Raw genomic sequence first — 27,936 nt, 5'->3', positions numbered from 1 at the left:
AAAAAAGAAATACTCCGGAATAAAGTGAATTCCAGGATCTTTCTTTCTCGATCGAAGATCTCGTAGCGAACAAAGGCAGCCGGATCGATCGGTGATTAGGTCCCTTTTTAGTTTTTTCGTCTTTCGCGATCGAGAACAAACGCGTTCGTTTCTCCGTGGATGAATCTCGACGATCGTACGCGGAATCGCAGGCAATTCGATTGCTCACCGCGAGTCGCGTCGATCTATCCGCGACGTTTCGCAGAGATCGCCGCTTGCGCCAAGCTGAAGGCAGCAGCGTGCACGATAGTGAAAATCAAATGAAGTTTCATTCGAACGAAAGAAACAGAAGGAATGAACTAAACTGGTGGCTGACGCCAGTTTTTCTCTTTTAAACCAGACTGTGTTCACGAGAATCGTAACGATGCGTGTAGAGAATGGATGAGCTAGTTCCTGGCGACGTCGACGACGATGGCGTGTTCGAGCACAGTGGTGACGATGGATGGGCCTTCTTCGAGGCCGACAGTACCTAGGTATTGTGGCCCTGTTTGCGGATGTTGCTCTCCAGGGCGGAGGTCGACCGGGCGACGAGGTCCTCGAATTCGTCGGGCGTCAAAACCGTGAAGTCTCTGCTCGTAAAATGTAAAATATGAACTGACGTATCAACCCTGGGAGAAATTTTAATGGGAGATTCTGGAGGCCAAAATAAGACGAAAATGAAGAATAGCAATTTGTCGATTGACGCTTCGTTAAAAAGTTATTAACGTTTAAAGTTGCGCCTGTGAGACGGGAAACGTGCACGCGGCGTGCACGGAACTTTAAATGTTAATAACTTTTTAACGAAGCGTCAATCAACAAATTGGTATTCTTCATTTTCGTCTTGTTTTGGCCTCCAGAATCTCCCATTAAAATTTTTCCCACGGGTAACTGAACACCCTGTATGTACACCCATGGGAAAAATTTTAATGGGGGATTCTAGAGGTCAAAATAAGACGAAAATCAAGAATACTAATTTGTCGATTAACGATTCGTTAAAAAGTTATTAACGTTTATAGTTGCGCCTGTAGATAGGCAACCTGCGCACAGCTGTGTGCGCGTGATATTGATTCTCACTCACAAGACTCGCAACTTTAAACGTTAATAACTTTTTAACGAAGCGTCAATCGACAAATTGGTATTCTTCATTTTCGTCTTATTTTGGCCTCTAGAATCTCCCATTAAAATTTTTCCCACGGGTAACTGAACACCCTGTATGTACACCCATGGGAAAAATTTTAATGGGGGATTCTAGAGGTCAAAATAAGACGAAAATCAAGAATACTAATTTGTCGATTGACGCTTCGTTAAAAAGTTATTAACGTTTATAGTTGCGCCTGTAGATAGGCAACCTGCGCACAGCTGTGTGCGCGTGATATTGATTCTTACTCACAAGACTCGCAACTTTAAACGTTAATAACTTTTTAACGAAGCCTCCATCAACAAATTGGTATTCTTCATTTTCGTCTTATTTTGGCCTCCAGAATCTCCCATTAAAATTTTTCCCACGGGTAACTGAACACCCTGTATGTACACCCATGGGAAAAATTTTAATGGGGGATTCTAGAGGCCAAAATAAGATAAAAATCAAGAATACCAATTTGTCGATTGACGCTTCGTTAAAAAGTTATTAACGTTTATAGTTGCGCCTGTAGATAGGCAACCTGCGCACAGCTGTGTGCGCGTGATATTGATTCTCACTCACAAGACTCGCAACTTTAAATGTTAATAACTTTTTAACGAATCCACCATCAACAAATTGGTATTCTTCATTTTCGTCTTATTTTGGCCTCCAGAATCTCCCATTAAAATTTTAATATTAATAATTCACCCACCATTTCATGAATTTAAACAAATCCGTCGACCCAGATATTTTAACCAGTTAACTATGTTTGACGAGTATACTCGTCATGGAGAAGTGCTAGGATTTTTTGTCATGACGAGTTTTATAAAAGAAACCTATCTTTTTTGATGCAATATTTTAACAGCGACACTTACTTTATGCTTGAAGACTATACTCGTCATCGATTGATTTTTGTGACACACAGAAATTCGCACTTTCAACACGGAGCGACACAGTTAACTGGTTAATTTACTTTTTAAAAAATTAGTATGCACGAATCCAGTACGATTTTAATACGAGTACGTATTATTTAATCTGCGTTATAATACCACATGTGTCGAAGAAGAATTTTGGACGTAAATCCTCCGTGCTTCGAAAAAATCTGACCCAGATCCTAAGAACTCTGGAAGATTTACGACCTTTTTGATTTTTGGTAAAATAATTCTGCCACCAGTGAATGATTCATGAATTAGAAATTTTAATGGGAGATTTTGGAGGTCAAAATGAGACGAAAATGAGGAATAGCAATTTGTTGATGGAGGCTTCGTTAAAAAGTTATTAACATTTGAAGCTTCACATATGAGTCGGTAACCGTGCACGCGGCGTGCACGGACCTTTAAACATTAATAACTTTTTAACGAAGCCTCCATCAACAAATTGGTATTCTTCAATTTCGTCTTGTTTTGGCCCCCAGAATCTCCCATTAAAATTTTTCCCACGGGTAACTGAACACCCTGTATGTACACCCATGGGAAAAATTTTAATGGGGGATTCTAGAGGCCAAAGTAAGACGAAAATCAAGAATACCAATTTGTTGATTGAGGTTTCGTTAAATAGTTATTAACGTTTATAGTTGCCCCTGTAGATAGGCAACCTGCGCACAGCTGTGTGCGCGTGATACTGATTCTCACTCACAAGACTCGCAACTTTAAACGTTAATAACTTTTTAACGAAGCCTCCATCAACAAATTGGTATTCTTCATTTTCGTCTTGTTTTGGCCTCCAGAATCTCCCATTAAAATTTTTCCCACGGGTAACTGAACACCCTGTATGTACACCCATGGGAAAAATTTTAATGGGGGATTCTAGAGGCCAAAATGAGACGAAAATCAAGAATACCAATTTGTCGATTGACGCTTCGTTAAAAAGTTATCAACGTTTATAGTTGCGCCTGTAGATAGACAACCTGCGCACAGCTGTATGCGCGTGATACTGATTCTCACTCACAAGACACGCAACTTTAAACGTCAATAACTTTTTAACGAAGCCTCCATCAACAAATTAGTATTCTTCATTTTCGCCTTATTTTAGCCTCTAGAATCCCCCAGTAAAATTTTCCCCTGTATCTGTAAATTAAAAATAAAATTGTGCTCGAGTTACCTGTGTTGGGCCAACAGCATGTCTATGCTGGTGACACTTCTCTGATGGGTTCCATCCTTCTGTGCAGCCTTCTGTTTCTTGATGCACAGAGCTCTGACCGTCGCGAGGAGGCCGCCGATCGCCAACAACGTGTTCCCGACGACTATCAGGGAAGTCGAGTTTTGTGCAGCCTCGGCTCCAGGTGCAAGCTGCACCAGACCCACGATCAATACTACGGTACCCAGCAACAACGAGCCAACCACCACGTGCAAAGAGTTCACCTTACAAAATATTAGAAACAGTTTTTTTACTTTTCTAACGAGTTTTCTATTTTTTAGGAATCGGTACTTCCTCGATACTTTCCAGGGAACTGAACGGACGGTGAAAGGATGTTTAAGAAGAAAGTAATGAGAATTTTAAAGATGGCTGGGAGTGGAGGTATATTATGGTTTATTATGTGGCGACGGGCTGCTTAATGCCTTTAAACGCCCACGCGTTTTGAATGACGTCATCCGTCGGCCATTTCACACAGCCAATCTGCGGCAGCAACCGCTACATAGCGTATAACGCGTTTCGAAGCGCAGAAGAAAGATTTCCCAGTAATTCGTATACGTGTCCCAGGCAGATGAATCACGCGACTAAACTGTCGAAACCACCAAAGATGCTTCCCACGTTTTACAAGCTTTAAGTACATTAGAAGTTTCATTTAGGCGAACGTTTACGAGACGTATGTTCTCTCTGCAAGTTGAAATCTTACTTTTGCTCGTTCTAACGATTCGAAGAATGTTTGAAATTAAACTTTGAAGGGAAAATTTAAACTGTTAGATTAACCCCTTACTCTACAATGTCGAGTCTGATTAGTGTTCTTGATGTCAAGTTTTGTTAACACTAGGTTTACGCGTCAATTTGACGCATTCAGATTCTAAACTTAACGTTATAGGACTCATAAATATTATTTGTTAGCAATTTATGTTGAATTGAATTGATGTAACGATATGGATGTATACTCTAATTAAAAGAAAAAACTGCATTTCAATGCAACTGTCAACGTAGCGAATTATAATAAAAATATGCGCAACGAGTGTCCGTAAACCTAGTGTTAATCATGAGGCTACTCATTTGTCATTAAGTTTTATATACTGAAGTCAACACATTTTAATATTCGCGAGTTATTCATAAAACAAATCTATTCTTTTTCGTGGTGATTTCTTCTACGAACAAACAAAATTAAATAGTACACGTTTGCAAAATAATTTAGAAATTAAATCGTATATTAAGGGGTTAATGTAGCCATAAAAGTTCGTCGTTGGGACAAAGATGGCGGTCCTAAACAACGACAGAGGTGCCCAAATTGTAATTAAAATAACGGATTATAAAGTTTGCCCATCTCTGAGCAACCGTTGGACTGTTTAGGCGAATATAATTACATATTTCTAACAAAGTTGAGATTCCAAAAATAATTACAATTAAATTTCTTTGAAGGGTAACTCGAAACTGTTAGATTAACCCCTTACATTTCAACATTCACGAGATATTAATAAAACAAATCTATTCTTTTTCGTGGCCATTCCTTCTACAAACAAAGTTAAACAAAATGAAATAGTACACGTTTAAAAAATAATTTAGAAATTAAATCGTACATTAAGGGGTTTAATGTAGCCATAAAAGTTCGTCATTGAGACAAAGATGGCCGTCCTAAACAACGACAGAGTTGCCCAAATTGTAATTAGAAATAACAAATTACAAAGTTTACCCAACTCAAAGTTGAGAATCGTGTAAATTATTGCGTTAAATTGCGCGACGGATGACTAAGACTATTCCTACGATTATGTTTGTTCGTCGAAAGGTCGATTATTAGTCCAAACTTAAACGATGTAGTTGGAAATGAATAACTTATTTTGCGTGGGCGTTGCTATCGTTTCCAGATCCTATTAGCATCATTGTCAAATTTTTATTAATCTTCCCATTTACTGTTTGAAGCATACGAATAAATGAACATTCTTTTCACAGTTTTAGGTATGGAATAACTCTTACCTTGCCGCAGATGTAGTATTCTGGAGGATCCTTGTAGTTTAACGTTAAAACTGCCTCGCTTTCGGCCAACGGACTACCAGGTTGACTGCTAGCTATCCTGGATCCCTTTTCCTGGTAATACGTTTTGTGGAAGACCTTCACCGAGGGCACTGGCAACGCCGTGATCATTCTAAAGAAAAACACAATCGATGAAATATCCATTATTATACAAGGTGTTCGGCCACCCTTGGAAAAAATTTTAATGGGGTATTGTAAAGGTCAAATTGATGACATGAAAATCAAGAATATCAATTTGTTGATGGAGGCTCCGTTAAAAAGTTATTAACGTTTAAATACTGAATTTTTTTCTCGTAACTGGGTAGGATTTCGGGGGTAGATCTATTCATAAAAAATGATTATAATCGGCCCTTGCAATCGGAAATAATTTTTTTAGAACGATTTGAAATCTTTTTTTTTAGGCACCCACCCCCTGTCGATTTTTCTTAAAACTTGGTTTTTCATTTTTAATAATTTTGCTTGACGTTCTACAGAAAAATTGTCTAATACTTTTTTGTGGGTACCTATGAGCTCTACTTCAGAAAAAAGTTTCATTGAAATATATTCACTATTGTAGGAGTTATGGCTGTTTGAAAATTGGACCATTTTTATAGGGGTTTTCTCATTTTGCGGGGTTAAGGGTAAAGTTTTCGAAAATTTTTAGAATTTCTATATATTCTCTAGCAAAATACGCGTCGTTCGCTTTTTTAAACATTAAAATCCTTCAATCCGTTCAAAAGTTATGACATTTTAAAGATTTTCATAAAATTTCAGGGAAGCAATTCTGGCTTCACGTTAGATTTTCGTTAAGGAATTTTTTTCTTGAAAATGCGTAGGAATTGGGGGTTACGTCTGTTCACCAAAAATACTTGTAATTGACCCCTGTAACAAAATATATTTTTTTTAGTATGATTTGAAATTTTTTAATTTCGTCTAAAAATTTCAAACATATTTGAATTTTTTTCTTGAAAATGGTTAGAATTTTAGGGACATGTCTGTTCACTAAAAATGATTGCAATTGACCCTCCCAGCTAAAAATAATTTTTCCAGCACGATTTGGAAAAATTTTTTTTCGCCAAAAAATTTAGGCATTTACCCCCTGTCGATTTTTCTTAAAACTTGGTTTTTCATTTTTATTAATTTTGCTTGACGTCCCACAGAAAAATTGTCTAATACTTTTTTGTGGGTACCCATGAGCTCTACTTCACAAAAAAGTTTCATTGAAATATATTCACTATTGTAGGAGTTATGGCTGTTTGAAAATTGGACCATTTTTATGGGGGTTTTCTCATTTTGCGGGGTCAAGGGTAAAGTTTTCGAAAATTTTTAGAATTTCTATATATTCTCTAGCAAAATACGCGTCGTTCGCTTTTTTAAACATTAAAATCCTTCAATCCGTTCAAAAGTTATGACATTTTAAAGATTTTCATAAAATTTCAGGGAAGCAATTCTGGCTTCACGTTAGATTTTCGTTAAGAAATTTTTTTCTTGAAAATGCGTAGGAATTGGGGGTTACGTCTGTTCACCAAAAATACTTGTAATTGACCCCTGTAACAAAATATATTTTTTTTAGTATGATTTGAAATTTTTTAATTTCGTCTAAAAATTTCAAACATATTTGAATTTTTTTCTTGAAAATGGTTAGAATTTTAGGGACATGTCTGTTCACTAAAAATGATTGCAATTGACCCTCCCAGCTAAAAATAATTTTTCCAGCACGATTTGGAAAAATTTTTTTTCGCCAAAAAATTTAGGCATTTACCCCCTGTCGATTTTTCTTAAAACTTGGTTTTTCATTTTTATTAATTTTGCTTGACGTCCCACAGAAAAATTGTCTAATACTTTTTTGTGGGTACCCATGAGTTCTACTTCAGAAAAAAGTTTCATTGAAATATATTCACTATTGTATGAATTATGGCTGTTTGAAAATTGGACCATTTGTATGGGGTTTTCCTCATTTTGCAGGTCCAAGGATCAACATTTCGAATATTTTTGCAACTTCTACATATTCTCCATCAAAATACGCGTAGTTTGCTTTTTTAAACATTAAAATCCTTCAATCCGTTCAGAAGTTATGATGTTTCAAAGATTCGCACCAAAAAATTTAGGCATCAAATAAAATTTTCGGTAAGGAATTTTTTTCTCGAAAGTGCGTAGGATTTCGAGGGTATATATAATGACCAAAAATGATTGTAATTAACCCCCGCAACCGAAAGTAATTTTTTTAGAACGATTCGAAAAATTTTTTTTTCGCCGAAAAATTTCATATCCGATTTTTTTTTTCGAAAGTGGATAGGATTTCGAAGTTATGTGTATTCACCAAAAATGGTTGTAATTGACCCCCGCAACAGAAAATAATTTTTTCAGAACGATTTGAAATTTTTGAATTTAATTGTTAATAACTTTTTAACGAAGCCTCCATCAACAAATTGGTATTCTTAATTTTCGTCTTATTTTGGCCTCTAGAATCCACCATTAAAATTTTTCCCAGTGCCAATCATAGTGCTCAACAACGTTTATTTTCCATCGATCTGTATTTTAGTCGAATCATGCGTAATTGCTTCGAAGATAATTATGCTGTACCCATCGTAAAACGAAGTGACGCAATCAATAATGGGGAATTTCTCGCAGAAATAACAGACTGACAATTACACGATCTGCTATCCGTAATTTAAATTCCCATCTACCCGGAGGCGTGGGCGTCGCGCGAACTCCGACCTACGTGTCCGACAACTCCGAAGTCGATACGTTTCAAAATCGCCCACCAGGCAAACGCAGCGAGTACTTCCCAGCGAATCGTTCCACCGATTCCTTATCGTTCGATTCCCATTATGGGGAAGATTAATAATTGAACAGTTCCGAACGAGAAGCTTCAGTGTTAGAAACGCAAGCTTTCTTAGACATTAGCGTCGTTTCCCATGCTCGCCACCAGAGGGATCGCGCTCTCACAAGCGCTCGATCGACCCTTTGCTATACAGGGTGTTGAGCCAACCATGGGAAAAATTTTACTGGGGGATTTTAGAGACCAAAATAAGGCGAAAATGAAGAATACTAATTTGTTGATGGAGGCTTCGTTAAGAAGTTATTAACGTTTAAAGTTGCGAGTCTTGTGAGTGAGAATCAGTATCACGCGCACACAGCTGTGCGCAGGTTGCCTATCTACGGGCGCAACTATAAACGTTAATAACTTTTTAACGAAGCCTCAATCAACAAATTGGTATTCTTGATTTTCATCTTATTTTGGCCTCTAGAACCCCCCATTAAAATTTTTCCCATGGGTGTATATACAGGGTGTTCAGTTACCCGTGGGAAAAATTTTAATGGGAGATTCTAGAGGCCAAAATAAGGCGAAAATGAAGAATACTAATTTGTTGATGGAGGCTTCGTTAAGAAGTTGTTAACGTTTAAAGTTCCGCCAATACTGAGTTTTTTTCTCGAAAGTGGGTAAGATTTCGGGGGTATATCTATTCATAAAAAATGATTATAATCGACCCTTGCAATGGAAAATAATTTTTTTAGAAAAATTTGGGCACCTACTCCCCGTCGATTTTTCTTAAAAATTCATTTTCCATTTTTAATAAATTTATTAGACGTTCTACAGAAAAGTTGTTTAATACTTTTTTGTAGGTACCTATGGGCTCTACTTGAAAAAAAAGTTTCATTGAAATATATTCACTATTGTAGGAGTTATGGTCGTTTCAAAATTGGACCATTTTTATGGGGGTTTTCTTATTTTTCGGGGTCAAGATTCAACTTTTTGAATATTTTTAGAATTTCTACATATTCTCTAGCAAAATACGCGTCGTTTGCTTTTTTAAACATTAAAATCCTTCAATCCGTTCAAAAGTTATGACGTTTTAAAGATACGTATGAAATTTTGGGGAACCATTTTCCAGTAATGTTTTTGGTAAGGAATTTTTTTCTCGAAAGTGGCTAGGATTTCGAGGGTATGTCTATTCACCAAAAATAATTGGAATTGACCCCCGCAATTGAAAATAATTTTTCCAGAATGTTTTGTAATTTTTTAATTTCTCCAAAAAATTTGTCCACCTTCCCGAATTTTTTTCTCAAAAATACGTAGGAATTTAGGGGTGTGTCTATTCACCAAAAAAAATTAAAATTGACTCTCGCAACTAAAAATAATTTTTTTAGAATGATTTGAAACTTTTCAATTTCCCCTCCAAAAAAGGGACTACCCCTTTGTCGATTTTTCTTAAAAATTCGTTTATCATTTTTAGTAATTTCGTTTGTCATCCTACAGAAAAGTTGTTTAATACTTTTTTGTAGGTAACTATGCACTCTACTTCAGAAAAAAGTTTCATTGAAATATATTCACTATTGTAGGAGTATTGGCTGTTTGAAAATTGGACCATTTTTATATGGTTTTTCTCATTTTACGGGGTCAAAGAACAACTTTTTTATTATTGTTAGAATTTCTACATATTCTACACCAAAATACGCGTTGTTTGCTTTTTTAAACATTAAAATCGTCCAATCCATTCAGAAGTTATGGTGTTTTAAAGATTCGCATGAAATTTACTGGAAGCATTTCTGGCCTGAAATTATACTTTCGGTAAAGAATTTTTTTTCTCGAAAATGGTTGGGATTTCGAGGATATGTCTGTTGACCAAAAATGATTATAATTTATCCCTGCAATAGAAAATAATTTTTTTGTAACAATTCGAAATTTTTTTTTTCCGCCGAGAAATTTAGGCACCTACCCCCTGTCGATTTTTCTTGAAAATTAGTTTTTGATTTTTAAAAAATTTATTTGACGCTGTACAGAAATTTTGTCTAATACTTTTTTGTGGGTATCCATGAGCTCTACTGCAGAAAAAAGTTTCATTGAAATATCTTCACTATTGTAAGAGTTATGGTCGTTTGAAAATTGAACCATTTTTATGGGGTTTTTCTCATTTTGCGGGTTCGAGGATCAACTTTTCGAATATTTTTGCGACTTCTACATATTCTCCACTAAAATACGCGTTGTTTGCCTTTTCAAAAATTAAAATCGTCCAATCCATTCAAGAGTTATGACATTTTAAAGATTCGAATGAAATTTCAAAGAAGCATCTGGTCTCACATTAGATTTTCGGTAAGGAATTTTTTTCTCGAAAATGCATAGGATTTCGAGGGCATGTGTAATGACCAAAAATGATTGTAATCGACCCCTACAACGGAAAATAATTTTTTTAGAACGATTTGAAACTTTTCAATTACGCCGAATTTCAGTGGAATCGTCATTCATGGTCAGACATTGTATTTTCGTAAAGGAATTTTTTTCTCGAAAATGCGTAGGATTTCGAGGGTACGTGTAATGACCAAAAATGATAGTCATCGACCCTTGCAACCGACAATAATTTTTTTAGAACGATTTGAAATCTTTTAATTTAATTTTTTAATAACTTTATAACGAAGCTTCAGTCAAAGAATTGATATTCTTGATTTTCGTTTTATTTTAGCCCCTAGAATCCCCCATTAAAATTTTTCCCAGGGGTGGCTGAACACCCTGTATACACTCCTCGAACGACTGCCTAATATCCCAGTCGCCTAACAATTAGATACTCTGACGTAGCCTCTCATGCTCGCCACCAGAGGGATCGCGCGCTCACAAGCGCTCGACCGACCCCTCCGTTGCTATATAAACACTCCTCGAACGACTCCCCAATATCCCAGTCGTCTAAGACAGGGCCTGATAGGAAGCCTTATTGATGAGTCCACAAACACGGTTTATTCGGTTTTCACAGCGTTTGAAGAATAATTTGTTATCGTTCATCATTTATAGCAACGTTAATATATCATCTCATTTTAATTTCTCTGTTCAGTCGCGCGGTAATCTGTGTCATCCATGCGGACACAATTTGGAAAGAACAATTTCCATTGTTTTGCGTTATCCAGACCCCTATACACTTTGTTGGAGAAATTGTTTGTAGACTTCAAAGCGAACAAATGGAGAATAAACGTTGTTGTAGTATTAATGCACGATGGTTGTGGCGGGTGTAGCAGTGATATCGATGGCGGCGTGGAGGTGGAAATGCTGGTGCTGGTGGCCTAGATACGCTCTTGGGGCCGTTGCACCTCGGTTATCGAACAGGAGAGTTGCACCGGGTGCAGCTGCACCGCTAGAAAACTATCGCGAATCCCACTTTTGGCCTCGTATTTGCTTCACCCCCTAGGTACATGCCACTAAAAATCACTGACTGAAGGAACTTCTCCATTATCAACCCTGCATCTGTCCACTCTTGCTTATAATCTAACTTATCTTAAATTATTACCTATGACAATTGTTTAATTAGTTAATTTTCTTTCCTAGAATAATTCTCAGAACTGGACACACAAGTTGAAATTGTTGGAAAGAAAAACTTTCTTCCCTTTGGGTTTAATGTCGCCATGTCAGTAGCGACAGGTGCAGCTATTTTTTGGGTCATTCTGTTTTATTGCATAATTGGGATTCCCTCGGATAGTTCAAGTTCCTGATGTGGGTCCTCTGAAGTCAATGTTTCTAGATGGAGTCCATATTTTCTTTGGACAGCAAGTCTCTAACACTCATACAGTAGATGGTGTGTTGGTACTAGTTACAAATGTTGCAGATCTGATTTTTGTAGCAAATATTCATGAGCAATCAGGAAAAATCAAAAGGAATCAAAAGGATTTAGTTAATTTTCATTCTTAGAATAATTCTCAGAACTGGACACTCAAGTTGAAATTGTTGGAAAGAATAACTTTCTTTCCTTTGGGTTTAATGTCGCCATGTCAGTAGCGACAGGTGCAGCTATTTTTTGGGTCATTCTGATTTATTGTATAATTGGGATTCCCTTGGATAATTCAAGTTCCTGATGTGGGTCCTCTGAAGTCAATGTTTTTAGATGGAGTCCACATTTTCTTTGAATAGCAAGTCTCTAGCACTCATACAGTAGATGGTGTGTTGGCACAAGTTACAAATGTTGCAGATCTGATTTTTGTAGCAAGTATTCATGAGCAATCAGGAAAAATCAAAAGTAATCAAAAGGATGTAGTTAATTTTCTTTCCAAGAATAATTCTCAGAACTGGACACACAAGTTGAAATAGTTGGAAAGAAAGACTTTCCTCCCTTTGGGTTTAATGTCGCCATGTCATCAGCGACAGGTGCAGCTATTTTTTGGGTCATTCTGTTTTATTGCATAATTGGGATTCCCTTGGATAATTCAAGTTCCTGATGTGGGTCCTCTGAAGTCAATGTTTCTAGATGGAGTTGACATTTTCTTTGAATAGCAAGTCCCTAGCACTCATACAGTAGATGGTGTGTTGGTACTAGTTACAAATGTTGCAGATCTGATTTTTGTAGCAAGTATTCATGAGCAATCAGGAAAAATCAAAAGGACTCAAAAGGATTTAGTTAATTTTCTCCTTTTGATTCCTTTTGATTTTTCCTGATTGCAAATGAATACTTGCTACTAAAATCAGATCTGCAACCTTTGTAACTAGTACCAACACACCATCTACTGTATGAATGCTAGAGACTTGCTGTCCAAAGAAAATATGGACTCCATCTAGAAACATTGTTGACTCCAGAGGACCCACATCAGGAACTTGAACTATCCAAGGGAATCCCAATTATACAATAAAACAGAATGACCCAAAAAATAGCTGCACCTGTCGCTACTGACATGGCGACATTAAACCCAAAGGGAAGAAAGTTTTTCTTTCCAACAATTTCAACTTGAGTGTCCAGTTCTGAGAATTATTCTAGGAAAGAAAATTAACTAAATCCTTTTGATTCCTTTTGATTTTTCCTGATTGCTCATGAATACTTGCTACTAAAATCAGATCTGCAACCTTTCTAACTAGTACCAACAACCATCTACTGTATGAATGCTAGAGATTTGCTGTTCAAAGAAAATATGGACTCCATCTAGAATCATTGACTTCAGAGGACCCACATCAGGAACTTGAACTATCTGAGGGAATCCCAATTATGCAATAAAACAGAATGACCCAAAAAATAGCTGCACCTGTCGCTACTGACATGGCGACATTAAACCCAAAGGGAAGAAAGTTTCTCTTTCCAACAATTTCAACTTGAGTGTCCAGTTCTGAGAATTATTCTAGGAAAGAAAATTAACTAAATCCTTTTGATTCCTTTTGATTTTTCCTGATTGCTCATGAATACTTGCTACTAAAATCAGATCTGCAACCTTTGTAACTAGTGCCAACACACCATCTACTGTATGAGTGCTAGAGACTTGCTGTTCAAAGAAAATATGGACTCCATCTAGAAACATTGACTTCAGAGGACCCACATCAGGAACTTGAACTATCCATGGGAATCCCAATTATACAATAAAACAGAATGACCCAAAAAATAGCTGCACCTGTCGCTACTGACATGGCGACATTAAACCCAAAGGGAAGAAAGTTATTCTTTTCAACAATTTCAACTTGAGTGTCCAATTCTGAGAATCATTCTAGGAAAGAAAATTAACTAAATCCTTTTGATTCCTTTTGATTTTTCCTGATTGCTCATGAATACTTGCTACTAAAATCAGATCTGCAACCTTTGTAACTAGTACCAACACACTATCTACTGTATGAGTGTTACAGATTTGCTGTCCAAAGAAAATGTGGACTCCATCTAGAGACATTGTTGACTTCAGAGGACCCACATCAGGAACTTGAACTATCTGAGGGAATCCCAATTATACAATAAAACAGAATGACCCAAAAAATAGCTGCCCCTGTCGCTACTGGCATGGCGACATTAAACCCAAAGGGAAGAAAGTTATTCTTTTCAACAATTTCAACTTGAGTGTCCAATTCTGAGAATCATTCTAGGAAAGAAAATTAACTAAATCCTTTTGATTCCTTTTGATTTTTCCTGATTGCTCGTGAATACTTATTACAAAAATCAGATCTGCAACATTTGTAACTAGTACCAACACACTATCTACTGTATGAATGCTAGAGACTTGCTGTTCAAAGAAAATATGGACTCCATCTAGAAACATTGACTTCAGAGGACCCACATCAGGAACTTGAACTATCTGAGGGAATCCCAATTATGCAATAAAACAGAATGACCCAAAAAATAGCTGCACCTGTCGCTACTGACATGGCGACATTAAACCCAAAGGGAAGAAAGTTTTCCTTTCCAACAATTTCAACTTGAGTGTCCAGTTCTGAGAATTATTCTAGAAAAGAAAATTAACTAAATCCTTTTGATTCCTTTTGATTTTTCCTGATTGCTCATGAATACTTACTACTAAAATCAGATCTGCAACCTTTGTAACTAGTACCAACACACCATCTACTGTATGAGTGCCAGAGACTTGCTGTCCAAAGAAAATAAGGACTCCATCTAGAAACATTGACTTCAGAGGACCCACATCAGGAACTTGAGCTATCTGAGGGAATCCCAATTATACAATAAAACAGAATGACTCAAAAAATAGCTGCACCTGTCGCTACTGGCATGGCGACATTAAACCCAAAGGGAAGAAAGTTTTTCTTTCCAACAATTTCAACTTGAGTGTCCAGTTCTGAGAATCATTCTAGGAAAGAAAATTAACTAAATTCTTTTGATTCCTTTTGATTTTTCCTGATTGCTCATGAATACTTGCTACTAAAATCAGATCTGCAACCTTTGTAACTAGTACCAACACACCATCTACTGTATGAATGCTAGAGACTTGCTGTTCGAAGAAAATATGGACTCTATCTAGAAACATTGACTTCAGAGGACCCACATCAGGAACTTGAACTATCTGAGGGAATCCCAATTATGCAATAAAACAGAATGACCCAAAAAATAGCTGCACCTGTCGCTACTGACATGGCGACATTAAACCCAAAGGGAAGAAAGTTTTTCTTTCCAACAATTTCAACTTGAGTGTCCAGTTCTGAGAATCATTCTAGGAAAGAAAATTAACTAAATCCTTTTGATTCCTTTTGATTTTTCCTGATTGCTCATGCATACTTGCTACAAAAATCAGATCTGCAACCTTTGTAACTAGTACCAACACACCATCTACTGTATGAGTGCCAGAGATTTGCTGTTCGAAGAAAATGTGAACTCCATCTAGAAACATTGACTTCAGAGGACCCACATCAGGAACTTGAACTATCTGAGGGAATCCCAATTATACAATAAAACAGAATGACCCAAAAAATAGCTGCACCTGTCGCTACTGACATGGCGACATTAAACCCAAAGGGAAGAAAGTTTTTCTTTCCAACAATTTCAACTTGAGTGTCCAGTTCTGAGAATTATTCTAGAAAAGAAAATTAACTAAATCCTTTTGATTCCTTTTGATTTTTCCTGATTGCTCATGAATACTTGCTACTAAAATCAGATCTACAACCTTTGTAACTAGTACCAACACACCATCTACTGTATGAGTGCTAGAGATTTGCTGTTCAATGAAAATATGGACTCCATCTAGAAACATTGACTTCAGAGGACCCACATCAGGAACTTGAACTATCTGAGAGAATCCCAATTATGTAATAAAACAGAATGACCCAAAAAATAGCTGCACCTGTCGCTACTGACATGGCGACATTAAACCCAAAGGTAAGAAAGTTTTTCTTTCCAACAATTTCAACTTTAAATTATTGCAAAAATCGTTTTGATACTCTCTGGTATTTTTTAACGATGATCCTGAGGAATTAACGAAGCCATCAAGGTGGTTAATCTCTTTGTGAGGTAGCAGTGATCCATAAATAGGGAAATGGTGGTAATTTGCGATAGTAACGGGTTTAGCGAATCCTGCGGATGACCTTTCGACTTCATCGTGCCTAGCGATGGACAGTGTTTACCTTTTTCTTCGTTTGCGTATCGCCTAGCGGTTACAAGGCTGACGATTGAACGTTGAGAGTTGCTCGAGAAGCTCTGTGAGGCGGCGGTTCCGTTTGAAGAGCTCGTGGAAAATGTATTCGATCGTTAATCTTCCGAAAGAATAATTCCGCACGTGTTAACGATAAACACGATCGATCTCGCGTGCCCACGGTTACGTTCGCGAAGGACGAGAGATGAACGACACGCGATCCGATTCTCCCTGCAATTGCCATGAGTTCTACGAACAGGGCTATTCAACTGCACTGAAATTTGGGATTTACAGGCTGGATAGATAGGGGAATCCCATGGAATCGTGCAATTACGATGAGAATTGATCGATGTAATGTGAACAAAAGATCTCAGGAGAATCTTTGTAACGATATTCTGCATTTAATTAGATAAAAATTTGAAATTTGGGATTTACAGGCTAGATAGATGGGGGAATCCCATGGAATCGTGCAATTACAATGGAAATTGATCGATGTAACGTGAACAAAAGATCTTAGGAGAATCTTTGTAACGATATTCTGCATTTAACTAGATAAAAATTTGAAATTTGGGATTTACAGGCTAGATAGATAGGGGAATCCCATGGAATTGTGCAATTACGATGGGAATTGATCGATGTAATGCGATCAAAAGATCTTAGGAGAATCTTTGTAACGATATTCTGCATTTAATTAGATAAAAATTTGAAATTTGGGATTCACAGGCTGGATAGATAGGGGAATCCCATGGAATCGTGCAATTACGATGGGAATTGATCGATGTAATGTGAACAAAAGATCTTAGGAGAATCTTTGTAACGATATTCTGCATTTAATTAGATAAAAATTTGAAATTTGGGATTCACAGGCTGGATAGATAGGGGAATCCCATGGAATCGTGCAATTACGATGGAAATTGATCGATGTAATGTGAACAAAAGATCTTAGGAGAATCTTTGCAACGATATTTTGCATTTAATTAGATAAAAATTTGAAATTTGGGATTGACAGGCTAGATAGATAGGGGAATCCCATGGAATCGTGCAAATACGATGGAAATTGATCGATGTAATGTGAACAAAAGATCTCAGGAGAATCTTTGTAACGATATTCTGCATTTAATTAGATAACATTAGCTATAGTTCGAGTAAATTTCGATTTAGCCCCTTAAAATACGATTTAATTCCTAATCATTTTTCAAACTTATACTATTTGATTTTGTTTGTTAATTTTTTTCTCGAAAATGCGCAAGATTTCGGGGGTATGTCTGTTCACCAAAAATGATTATAATCGACCCACGCAACGGAAAATAATTTTTCCAAAACGATTTGAAATTTTTTTTTTCCGAAGAAAAATTTCTCGAATTTTTTTCTAGATAGTGGGTAGGAATTCAGGGATATGTCTATTTACCAAAAATAATTGTAATTGACCCCTGCAACTGAAAATAATTTTTTTGAAACAATTTAAAATTTTTTTTTTCCGAAGAAAAATTTCTCGAATTTTTTTCTAGAAAGTGGGTAGGAATTCAGGGGTATGTCTATTTACCAAAAATGATTGTAATTGACCCCTGCAACTGAAAATAATTTTTTTGAAACAATTTGGAATTTTTATTTTTCGTCGAAAAATTTAGGCATCTACCCCCTGTCGATTTTTCTTAACAATTCGTTTTTAATTTTTAATAAGTTTGTTTGACACCCTACAGAAAAATTGTCTAATACTTTTTTGAAGGTGCCCATGGGCTCTGCTTCAGAAAAAAGTTTCATTGAAATATATTCACTATTATAGGAGTTATGGCTGTTTAAAAATTGGACCATTTTTATGGGGGTTTTCTCATTTTGCGGGGTCAAGGGTAAAGTTTTCGAAAATTTTTAGAATTTCTATATATTCTCTAGCAAAATACGCGTCGTTTGGCTTTTTGAAAATTAAAATCGTCCAATCCGTTCGGAAGTTATGGTCTTTTAAAGATTCGCATAAGCATTTTTAGCCTGAAATTATATTTCCGGTAAGGAATTTTTTTTCTCGAAAATGGCCAGGATTTCGAGGGTATGTCTATTGACCAAAAATGATTATAATCGACCCTTGCAATCAAAAATAATTTTTTTAGAACGATTTGAAATTTTTTAATTTTTTCAAAAAATTTCACTTCTCGAATTTTTTTCTCAAAACTGGATAGTATTTCGGGGATATGTCTATTGACCAAAAATGATTATAATCGACCCTTGCAATCAGAAATAATTTTTCTAGAACGATTTGAAATTTCTTTTTTTCGTCAAGGCGCCTAATTAGATTTTCGGTAAAGAATTTTTTTTCTCGAAACTGCGTGGGATTTCGGTGGTATGTGTAATGACCAAAAATGATTGTAATTAACCCCCGTAACTAACTATAATTTTTTTAGTATGATTTGAAATTTTTTAATTTTGTCTAAAAATTTCAATATCTACTCGAATTTTTTTCTAGAAAGTGCGTAAAATTTCGAGGATATATGTAATGACCAAAAATGATTGTAATTAACCCCCGTAACTAACTATAATTTTTTTAGTATGATTTGAAATTTTTTAATTTTGTCTAAAAATTTCAATATCTACTCGAATTTTTTTTTAGAAAGTGCGTAAAATTTCGAGGGTATATGTAATGACCAAAAATGATTGTAATTAACCCCCGTAACTAACTATAATTTTTTTAGTATGATTTGAAATTTTTTAATTTTTTCAAAAAATTTCACTTCTCGAATTTTTTTCTCATAACTGGGTAGGATTTCGTGGGTACATCTATTCATCAAAAATGATTACAATCGACCCCCTTAACCGAAAATAATTTTTCCAGAACGATTTGAAATTTTTGAATTCAATTGTTAATAACTTTTTAACGAAGCCTCCATCAACAAATTACTATTCTTGACTTTCCTTTTATTTTGACCTCTAGAACCCCCCATTAAAATTTTTCCCAAACGTGGCCAAACACTCTGCATAGTGTGTGTTAGAATTTCAATTTTTATTAAAAATAATTATTCGACTGACGTTCGATTTGATATTTTTCAGATGGATCGAGCGTTGGTTTTTGCAACGAGTCGGTTACGTGCACGACGAAGGGGTAACCTTTATTGCTCGGAAAGGCGTAAACTGGGACAGTGGTCTGATTCCTAGTGTCATGGCTGCAGCTGCATGTGCATGTGCACCGAGAGTGGAACGAGCGGCAGTATAGACACACGAATGTGCAACCAGTACCCGTTTCCCTCCGTCTTGGACGTCTGCCAAAAGCTTTGGGATTCCCGTCGTCGTAGAAAAGAAAAGGGGAGAGGAAATCAGAGCAGAGGGGGGGTACACCTCGGATTAATATTTCCGCGTAACGCCAACACAGTGGACTCGTCTGTTTTCCACCACCACCCACGCTGCTCTACTTTCCTCTACAATTTTCCCCAAGACGAACACACACGCGTTATTAATTCCCGATTATCTCCGTCTATCGCCTGACCGAGAATAATTATTTTCCTGACCGTAATTTACCAGGCTATTTTCACTTATTTACCCTGTAAATTGTAAACAATTGCCACTTTACTGGACACTTGTTTCTTTCTGTAATTTTTATCATTCGTTTGCTACGAATATTTTTGTCATTTTGTTCTCTTGCATAGAAACTGATTGTATAAATATATGTAGACAATATTAGAATGTTAAACACAACTACTTTAATTGTTCTTTAGATATTACGTACGTTGATATAAGTAAATTGTTGTAATGTCGACCATGAGGCTCGAAGAAACGACTCGACTCGAGCAGAAGCCACGGGAATCCCCGAAAGATCTTCAACTTTATTATAGGTGGCGCCACTTGGCCGCGAGGTTATGAACGACTCAACATTCTACGCATAATTTACAGAGCAATTTTCACTTATTTACCCTGTAAATTGTAAACAATTGCCACTTTACTGGACACTTGTTCCTTTCTGTAATTTTTATCGTTCGTTTGCTACGAATATTTTTGTCATTTTGTTCTCTTGCATAGAAACTGATTGTATAAATATATGTAGACAATATTAGAATGTTAAACACAACTACTTTAATTGTTCTTTAGATATTACGTAGGTTAATATAAATAAATTGCTGTAATGTCGACCATGAGACTCGAAGAAACGACTCGACTCGAGCAGAAGCCACGGGAATCCCCGCAAGATCTTCAACTTTATTATAGGTGGCGCCACTTGGCCGCGAGATTATGAACGACTCAACATTCTAAGCATAATTTACAGGGCAATTGTCATTTATTTACCCTAAATTGTAAATTGTAAACAATTGCTATTGTACTCGACATTTGTTTATGTAATTTGTATCAATCACTGGGGTACGTTAGCTACGAATCTTGGGTGTAGGGGTCGTCGAGCCACTTTTTCAAAATTTCCCCGTTTAATCGACGTAACCATGGGAGGCTTGGAGTATCAACGATAAAAGAAAGTAGCTTGGCAAGTATTTATGCAAATAGGCGCGTTCGCATGGCGCATGCAAGTCGGTTTTATCGAAGGTGGCACGACACCAAGGTGGTTCACCCTTTCGCGGAATGTACCGATGCACCAGTCTGGAAACAAGCTAAACTAATTCCCAAATAACGCTGTTCAACAGGAATTTTTGTAGAGCTCCGATTCCCTGACACGAATCTAGAAATCAGTTTTCGAAAAACACGTGTTTTTGTAGAGACGTTCAATTTTGGGCGTTTAATTATGATTAATTTTCAATCTATGGTTCCTCACGTGACTTTCTTCGTTTATTAGAAAATACAAGAAATTGAAAATATAAATTCTCTATGTTGTTATATTGGAACACAATGTTGGTACTACTGTTGTTATACGGGAATACAATGTTGGTACCACTGTTGTTATAGTGGAATGCAATATTGGTACCACTGTTGTTATATTGGAATACAATGTTGGTACACTTGTAAGAGTTTCAATTTTGGCAACACTGTTACAAACTGTATATATTTAAAAAGTACCTTCTGATAAATTGATTACCAAAAAACATCTCTGAGTCCTATGTGAAATCCCTCTACATCTACATGTATAAATACTGAGTGCATATTCTAAAGTATCACTCTAATATAAAATTCTTGAAATAGAAGGAATATAAAAACCGTAGTAACAAGTACATTTAATTTTTAAAAAGATTGTAATTGCATAAATGGGTTTTGTTTGTTTCAGAGAGAGAAAGGGGGAGTAAATGGCCACATTGTAGGTTTGTCAGCACCCGAATCACCAGTCTAGAAGCAAGCTAAACTAACTCCTCACCTGATTGTTTCTTCATTTATTAGGGAATGCAAGAAATTGAAGATACGTATCGCTCAAAACGCAAACGACGTTTAAACAAAATAGAAACCATAGTAATAATCACTTTTTATAAAGATTGTAATTACATAAATGGGTTTTACTCGTAGAAAGAGAGAGAGAGGGGGGTAAATGGCCCCATTGTAGGTTTGTCAGCACCCAAATCACCAGTCTAGAAACACACTAAACTAACTCCCAAATAATTAGTTTTCAATCTATGGTACGCATTTCTAATCCTTCTCACCTGGTAACAAGGAGGTTTATTTTTTAAAAAGATTATAATTGCATAAATGGGTTCTGTTTGTTTCAGAGAGAGAAAGGGGGAGTAAATGGCCACATTGTAGGTTTGTTAGCACCCAAATCACCAGTCTAGAAGCAAGCTAAACTAACTCCTCACCTGACTGCTTCTTCATTTATTAGGGAATGCAAGAAATTGAAGATACGTATCGCCAAAAGCCAAACGACGTTTAAACAAAATAGAAACCATAGTAATAATCACTTTTTATAAAGATTGTAATTACATAAATGGGTTTTACTCGTAGAAAGAGAGAGAGAGGGGGGTAAATGGCCCCATTGTAGGTTTGTCAGCACCCAAATCACCAGTCTAGAAACACACTAAACTAACTCCCAAATAATTAGTTTTCAATCTATGGTACGCATTTCTAATCCTTCTCACCTGGTAACAAGGAGGTTTATTTTTTAAAAAGATTATAATTGCATAAATGGGTTTTGTTTGTTTCAGATTGAGAAAGGGGGAGTAAATGGCCCCATTGTAGGTTTGTCAGCACCCAAATCACCAGTCTAGAAACACACTAAACTAACTCCCAAATGATTAGTTTTCAATCTATGGTACACACTTCTAATCCTTCTCACCTGGTAACAAGGAGGTTTATTTTTTAAAAAGATTATAATTGCATAAATGGGTTCTGTTTGTTTCAGAGTGAGAGGGGGGTAAATGGCCCCATTGTAGGTTTGTTAGCACCCAAATTACCAGTCTAGAAGCAAGCTAAACTAACTCCTCACCTGACTGTTTCTTCATTTATTAGGGAATGCAAGAAATTGAAGATACGTATCGCCAAAAGCCAAACGACGTTTAAACAAAATAGAAACCATAGTAATAAGCACTTTTTATAAAGATTGTAATTACATAAATGGGTTTTGCTCATAGAAAGAGAGAGAGAGGGGGGTAAATGGCCCCATTGTAGGAGGTTTGTCAGCACCCGAATCACCAGTCTGGAAGCAATCTAAACTAACTCCCAAATGATTATTTTTCAATCTATGGTACGTATTTCTAATCCTTCTCACCTGGTAACAAGGAGGTCTAATTTCTAAAAAGATTGTAATTGCATAAATGGGTTTTGTTTGTTTCAGATTGAGAAAGGGGGAGTAAATGGCCCCATTGTAGGTTTGTCAGCACCCAAATCACCAGTCTAGAAACACACTAAACTAACTCCCAAATAATTAATTTTCAATCTATGGTACACACTTCTAATCCTTCTCACCTGGTAACAAGGAGGTTTAATTTTTAAAAAGATTATAATTGCATAAATGGGTTCTGTTTGTTTCAGAGTGAGAGGGGGGTAAATGGCCCCATTGTAGGTTTGTTAGCACCCAAATCACCAGTCTAGAAGCAAGCTGAACTAACTCCTCACCTGACTGTTTCTTCATTTATTAGAAAATGCAAGAAATTGAAGATATGTATCGCCAAAAGCCAAACGATGTTTAAACAAAATAGAAACCATAGTAATAAGCACTTTTTATAAAGATTGTAATTACATAAATGGGTTTTGCTCATAGAAAGAGAGAGAGAGAGGGGGGTAAATGGCCCCATTGTAGGAGGTTTGCAGCACCCAAATCACCAGTCTAGAAACACACTAAACTAACTTCCAAATTATTAGTTTGCAATCTATGGTACCCACTTCTAATCCTTCTCACCTGGTAACAAGGAGGTTTAATTTTTAAAAAGATTGTAATTGCATAAATGGGTTTTGTTTGTTTCAGAGAGAGAGGGGAAGTAAATGGCCCTATTGTAGGTTTGTCAGCACCCAAATCACCAGTCTAGAAGCAAGCTAAACTAACTCCTCACCTGACTGTTTCTTCATTTATTAGAAAATGCAAGAAATTGAAGATATGTATCGCCAAAAGCCAAACGACGTTTAAACAAAATAGAAACCATAGTAATAAGCACTTTTTATAAAGATTGTAATTACATAAATGGGTTTTGCTCGTAGAAAGAGAGAGAGAGAGGGGGGTAAATGGCCCCATCGTAGGTTTGTCAGCACCGAATCACGGAGACCTAATTATCGACCGTGCGAATGGCCGGAATCCTTGTGAACGCCGAACGCCATTGATTTATGGACGTGAAATTCGAGGAGAAATTCCTCGTACGTTGACTCACGATCGCCAGTCGCACTAAATGCAGTTGCAACTTTGGCTGGCTCCGTTCCAGCGCCATACACCACCTATATCCGTTTGGATGGATTTGGTAATCGAGGTCAGTGTACCCCGTTGCTTTCTCGTGCCTATTTCTAGAGCAGCTCGAACGCGCCCTTTTTACCCACTTTGTCAATTGTCTCTCCCTAACTAATTCAATAGTTTCAGGCTCGATACAGTCAGGAGATCAGAGAGGGTGGAGGAAGACCCTATCGTCTACGTTTTCTACTTTTTAAATAACGTTGACCTTGGAGGCCTACCCCTCGAGTTTCTGCTTTTATTGGTCGTGAGAATCCATCGAACACTCGATACTCTTGGACCGATAGGAACAATACAGTGTGTGCGTTGCTGTATATACCTATGTAATGTGTGCATCGAGGTGAACGGGACGAAAACAATTGTAGGAGTAGTTGATTAAAATCTGGCGAATCGATAAATGGGTCACTGTAGGTCGTCGGGCAGTATCTCGCGTATCCACGAGTATTCGATCGTCAACTGGGTCACTCGATTGCCAGGAACGATCGAACGGCCAAAGCTATTAAATCTCTGTTTATTTATCTACATCAGAACAATCAACACACGTACACACTAGACGCGCGCGAACTATGCTCGGGGGATAGTCTAATATCTAGGTAGATCGGTGAAACTCGAGTCGAGTCTATATCGTGGCTCGAAACACCAACGTTTGGGCAACGAAGATCGCCTGACGAGCCTGGTAGACGCGTCTAAACAGATTTTATTTACCAACGGGTTGCAATTAGAGCAAATGAGATGTGTTTGTGATAGCTAAGGGGAAGTACCGATTGATGTCACAATGGTAATCGTGTTTTCCAAGAGTATCTGTTCGTCGACCGGTCGGTGGTCGGTGGTTCGAGCCATGTTAAGAGTTAGAGATCGACTTACTTTGCTGAGAGTCGAGGAACCTGCGTGAAAATCCGGGATTCACCGGGAGAATCGCTGGAGACAGGACTTGGGTTTTCACGATCAGAGGAACATCGAAGAGAGCTTGTCACAACGCGAACCACCGGGAGTCTCGCTACTACGTAAGATCGCTTCGACGGGGTGGAGGTCCCGCGAATACTGAGCCTCCAGAGGTTCGTATCCTGGTCGATAAACCACCCCGTCGGGGGCCACCCACTCGGTTCACGATTAAGGCGCGGACACACCTGCCTAAACCTACCATTACGTCGACTCTAACTTTAAGAGGGGAACATCACATAAATGGCCTGTTTTTCAAGAATTTTTTGTGAAAAATGTAACGCATAGATTGATTTAAAATTTGAGGTATCCTTTATTAATATTATAATGTAACACGTGTATTTTTTTTAAGCTGTAATTGTTAATAAGAACGGTACAATGGCGGCTTGAAAATGGAATTTTGTAAATGCGTCGTGCAGCGTACAGGCTTAAAAAATGATCTGAAACCTAAAAATTAAGATGGACTAAACCTACCATCACGACGACTCTAACTTTAAGGGGGGAACCTCACATAAATGGCCTGTTTCTCAAGAATTTTTTGTGAAAAATGTAATGCATAGATTGATTTAAAATTTGAGGTATCGTTTATTAAAATTATAATGTAACACGAGTATTTTTTTTGAGCCGTAATTGTTAATAAGAACGGTACAATGGCGGCTTGTAAATGGCATTTTGTAAATGCGCCGTGCAGCGTACAGGCTTAAAAAATGATCTGAAACCAAAAAATTAAGATGGACTAAACCTACCATTACGTCGACTCTAACTTTAAGAGGGGAACATCACATAAATGGCCTGTTTTTCAAGAATTTTTTGTGAAAAATGTAACGCATAGATTGATTTAAAATTTGAGGTATCCTTTATTAATATTATAATGTAACACGTGTATTTTTTTTAAGCTGTAATTGTTAATAAGAACGGTACAATGGCGGCTTGAAAATGGAATTTTGTAAATGCGTCGTGCAGCGTACAGGCTTAAAAAATGATCTGAAACCTAAAAATTAAGATGGACTAAACCTACCATCACGACGACTCTAACTTTAAGGGGGGAACCTCACATAAATGGCCTGTTTCTCAAGAATTTTTTGTGAAAAATGTAATGCATAGATTGATTTAAAATTTGAGGTATCGTTTATTAAAATTATAATGTAACACGAGTATTTTTTTTGAGCCGTAATTGTTAATAAGAACGGTACAATGGCGGCTTGTAAATGGCATTTTGTAAATGCGCCGTGCAGCGTACAGGCTTAAAAAATGATCTGAAACCAAAAAATTAAGATGGACTAAACCTACCATCACGACGACTCTAACTTTAAGGGGGGAACCTCACATAAATGGCCTGTTTCTCAAGAATTTTTTGTGAAAAATGTAACGCATAGATTGATTTAAAATTTGAGGTATCATTTATTAATATTATAATGTAACACGAGTATTTTTTTTAAGCTGTAATTGTTAATAAGAACGGTACAATGGCGGCTTGTAAATGCGCCATGCAGCGTACAGGCTTCAAAAATGATCTGAAACCTAAAAATTAAGATGGACTAAACCTACCATCACGTCGACTCTAACTTTAAGGGGGGAACCTCGTATAAATGGCCTGTTTTTCAAGAATTTTTTGTGAAAAATGTAACGCATAGATTGATTTAAAATTTGAGGTATCGTTTATTAATATTATAATGTAACACGAGTATTTTTTTTAAGGCGTAATTGTTAATAAGAACGGTACAATGGCGGCTTGAAAATGGAATTTTGTAAATGCGTCGTGCAGCGTACAGGCTTCAAAAATGATCTGAAACCAAAAAATTAAGATGGACTAAACCTACCATTACGTCGACTCTAACTTTAAGGGGGGAACCTCACATAAATGGCCTGTTTCTCAAGAATTTTTTGAGAAAAATGTAACTCATAGATTGATTTAAAATTTGAGGTATCGTTTATTAATATTATAATGTAACACGAGTATTTTTTTTAAGGCGTAATTGTTAATAAGGACGGTACAATGGCGGCTTGAAAATGGCATTTTGTAAATGCGCCGTGCAGCGTACAGGCTTCAAAAATGATCTGAAACCAAAAAATTAAGATGGACTAAACCTACTATTACGTCGACTCTAACTTTAAGAGGGGAACCTCACATAAATGGCCAGTTTTTCAAGAACCTTTTGTGAAAAATGTAACGCATAGATTGATTTAAAATTTGAGGTATCGTTTATTAATATTATAATGTAACACGAGTATTTTTTTTAAGCTGTAATTGTTAATAAGAACGGTACAATGGCGGCTTGTAAATGCGCCGTGCAGCGTAAAGGCTTCAAAAATGATCTGAAACCAAAAAATTAAGATGGACTAAACCTACCATCACGTCGACTCTAACTTTAAGAGGGGAACATCACATAAATGGCCTGTTTTTCAAGAATTTTTTGTGAAAAATGTAACGCATAGATTGATTTAAAATTTGAGGTATCGTTTATTAATATTATAATGTAACACGTGTATTTTTTTTAAGCTGTAATTGTTAATAAGAACGGTACAATGGCGGCTTGTAAATGCGCCGTGCAGCGTACAGGCTTCAAAAATGATCTGAAACCAAAAAATTAAGATGGACTAAGTCTACCATTACGTCGACTCTAACTTTAAGAGGGGAACCTCACATAAAAGGCCTGTTTCTCAAGAATTTTTTGTGAAAAATGTAATGCATAGATCGATTTAAAATTTGTGGTATCGTTTATTAATATTATAATGTAACACGAGTATTTTTTTTAAGCTGTAATTGTTAATAAGAACGGTACAATGGCAGCTTGTAAATGGCATTTTGTAAATGCGCCGTGCAGCGTACAGGCTTCAAAAATGATTTGAAACCAAAAAATTAAGATGGACTAAACCTACTATTACGTCGACTCTAACTTTAAGGGGGGAACCTCGTGTAAATGGCCTGTTTTTCAAGAATTTTTTGTGAAAAATGTAATGCATAGATCGATTTAAAATTTGAGGTATCGTTTATTAATATTATAATGTAACACGAGTATTTTTTTTAAGCCGTAATTGTTAATAAGAACGGTACAATGGCGGCTTGTAAATGCGCCGTGCAGCGTACAGGCTTAAAAAATGATCTGAAACCAAAAAATTAAGGTGG

General features: G+C 36.6%; 1 protein-coding gene across 1 annotated transcript; it reads right to left on the bottom strand.

Moving 5' to 3' along the window:
- Nucleotides 1-24,862, bottom strand: LOC143349449 (uncharacterized). The gene is made up of 4 exons (XM_076780722.1): nucleotides 24,735-24,862; nucleotides 5,252-5,420; nucleotides 3,239-3,498; nucleotides 1-608 (listed from the first exon to the last, which is right to left on the bottom strand). The coding sequence occupies exons 2-4, from the start codon at nucleotides 5,417-5,419 to the stop codon at nucleotides 509-511; spliced, it is 528 nt and encodes a 175-aa protein (XP_076636837.1). The 5' UTR covers nucleotide 5,420; nucleotides 24,735-24,862; the 3' UTR covers nucleotides 1-508.
- Between the last annotated feature and the right edge of the window lie 3,074 nt (nucleotides 24,863-27,936).

The sequence above is a fragment of the Colletes latitarsis genome, chromosome 13 (genome assembly GCF_051014445.1).
Source record: "Colletes latitarsis isolate SP2378_abdomen chromosome 13, iyColLati1, whole genome shotgun sequence".
Lineage (NCBI taxonomy): Eukaryota > Metazoa > Arthropoda > Insecta > Hymenoptera > Colletidae > Colletes > Colletes latitarsis.
This window is presented reverse-complemented; position numbering and strand designations above follow the sequence as displayed.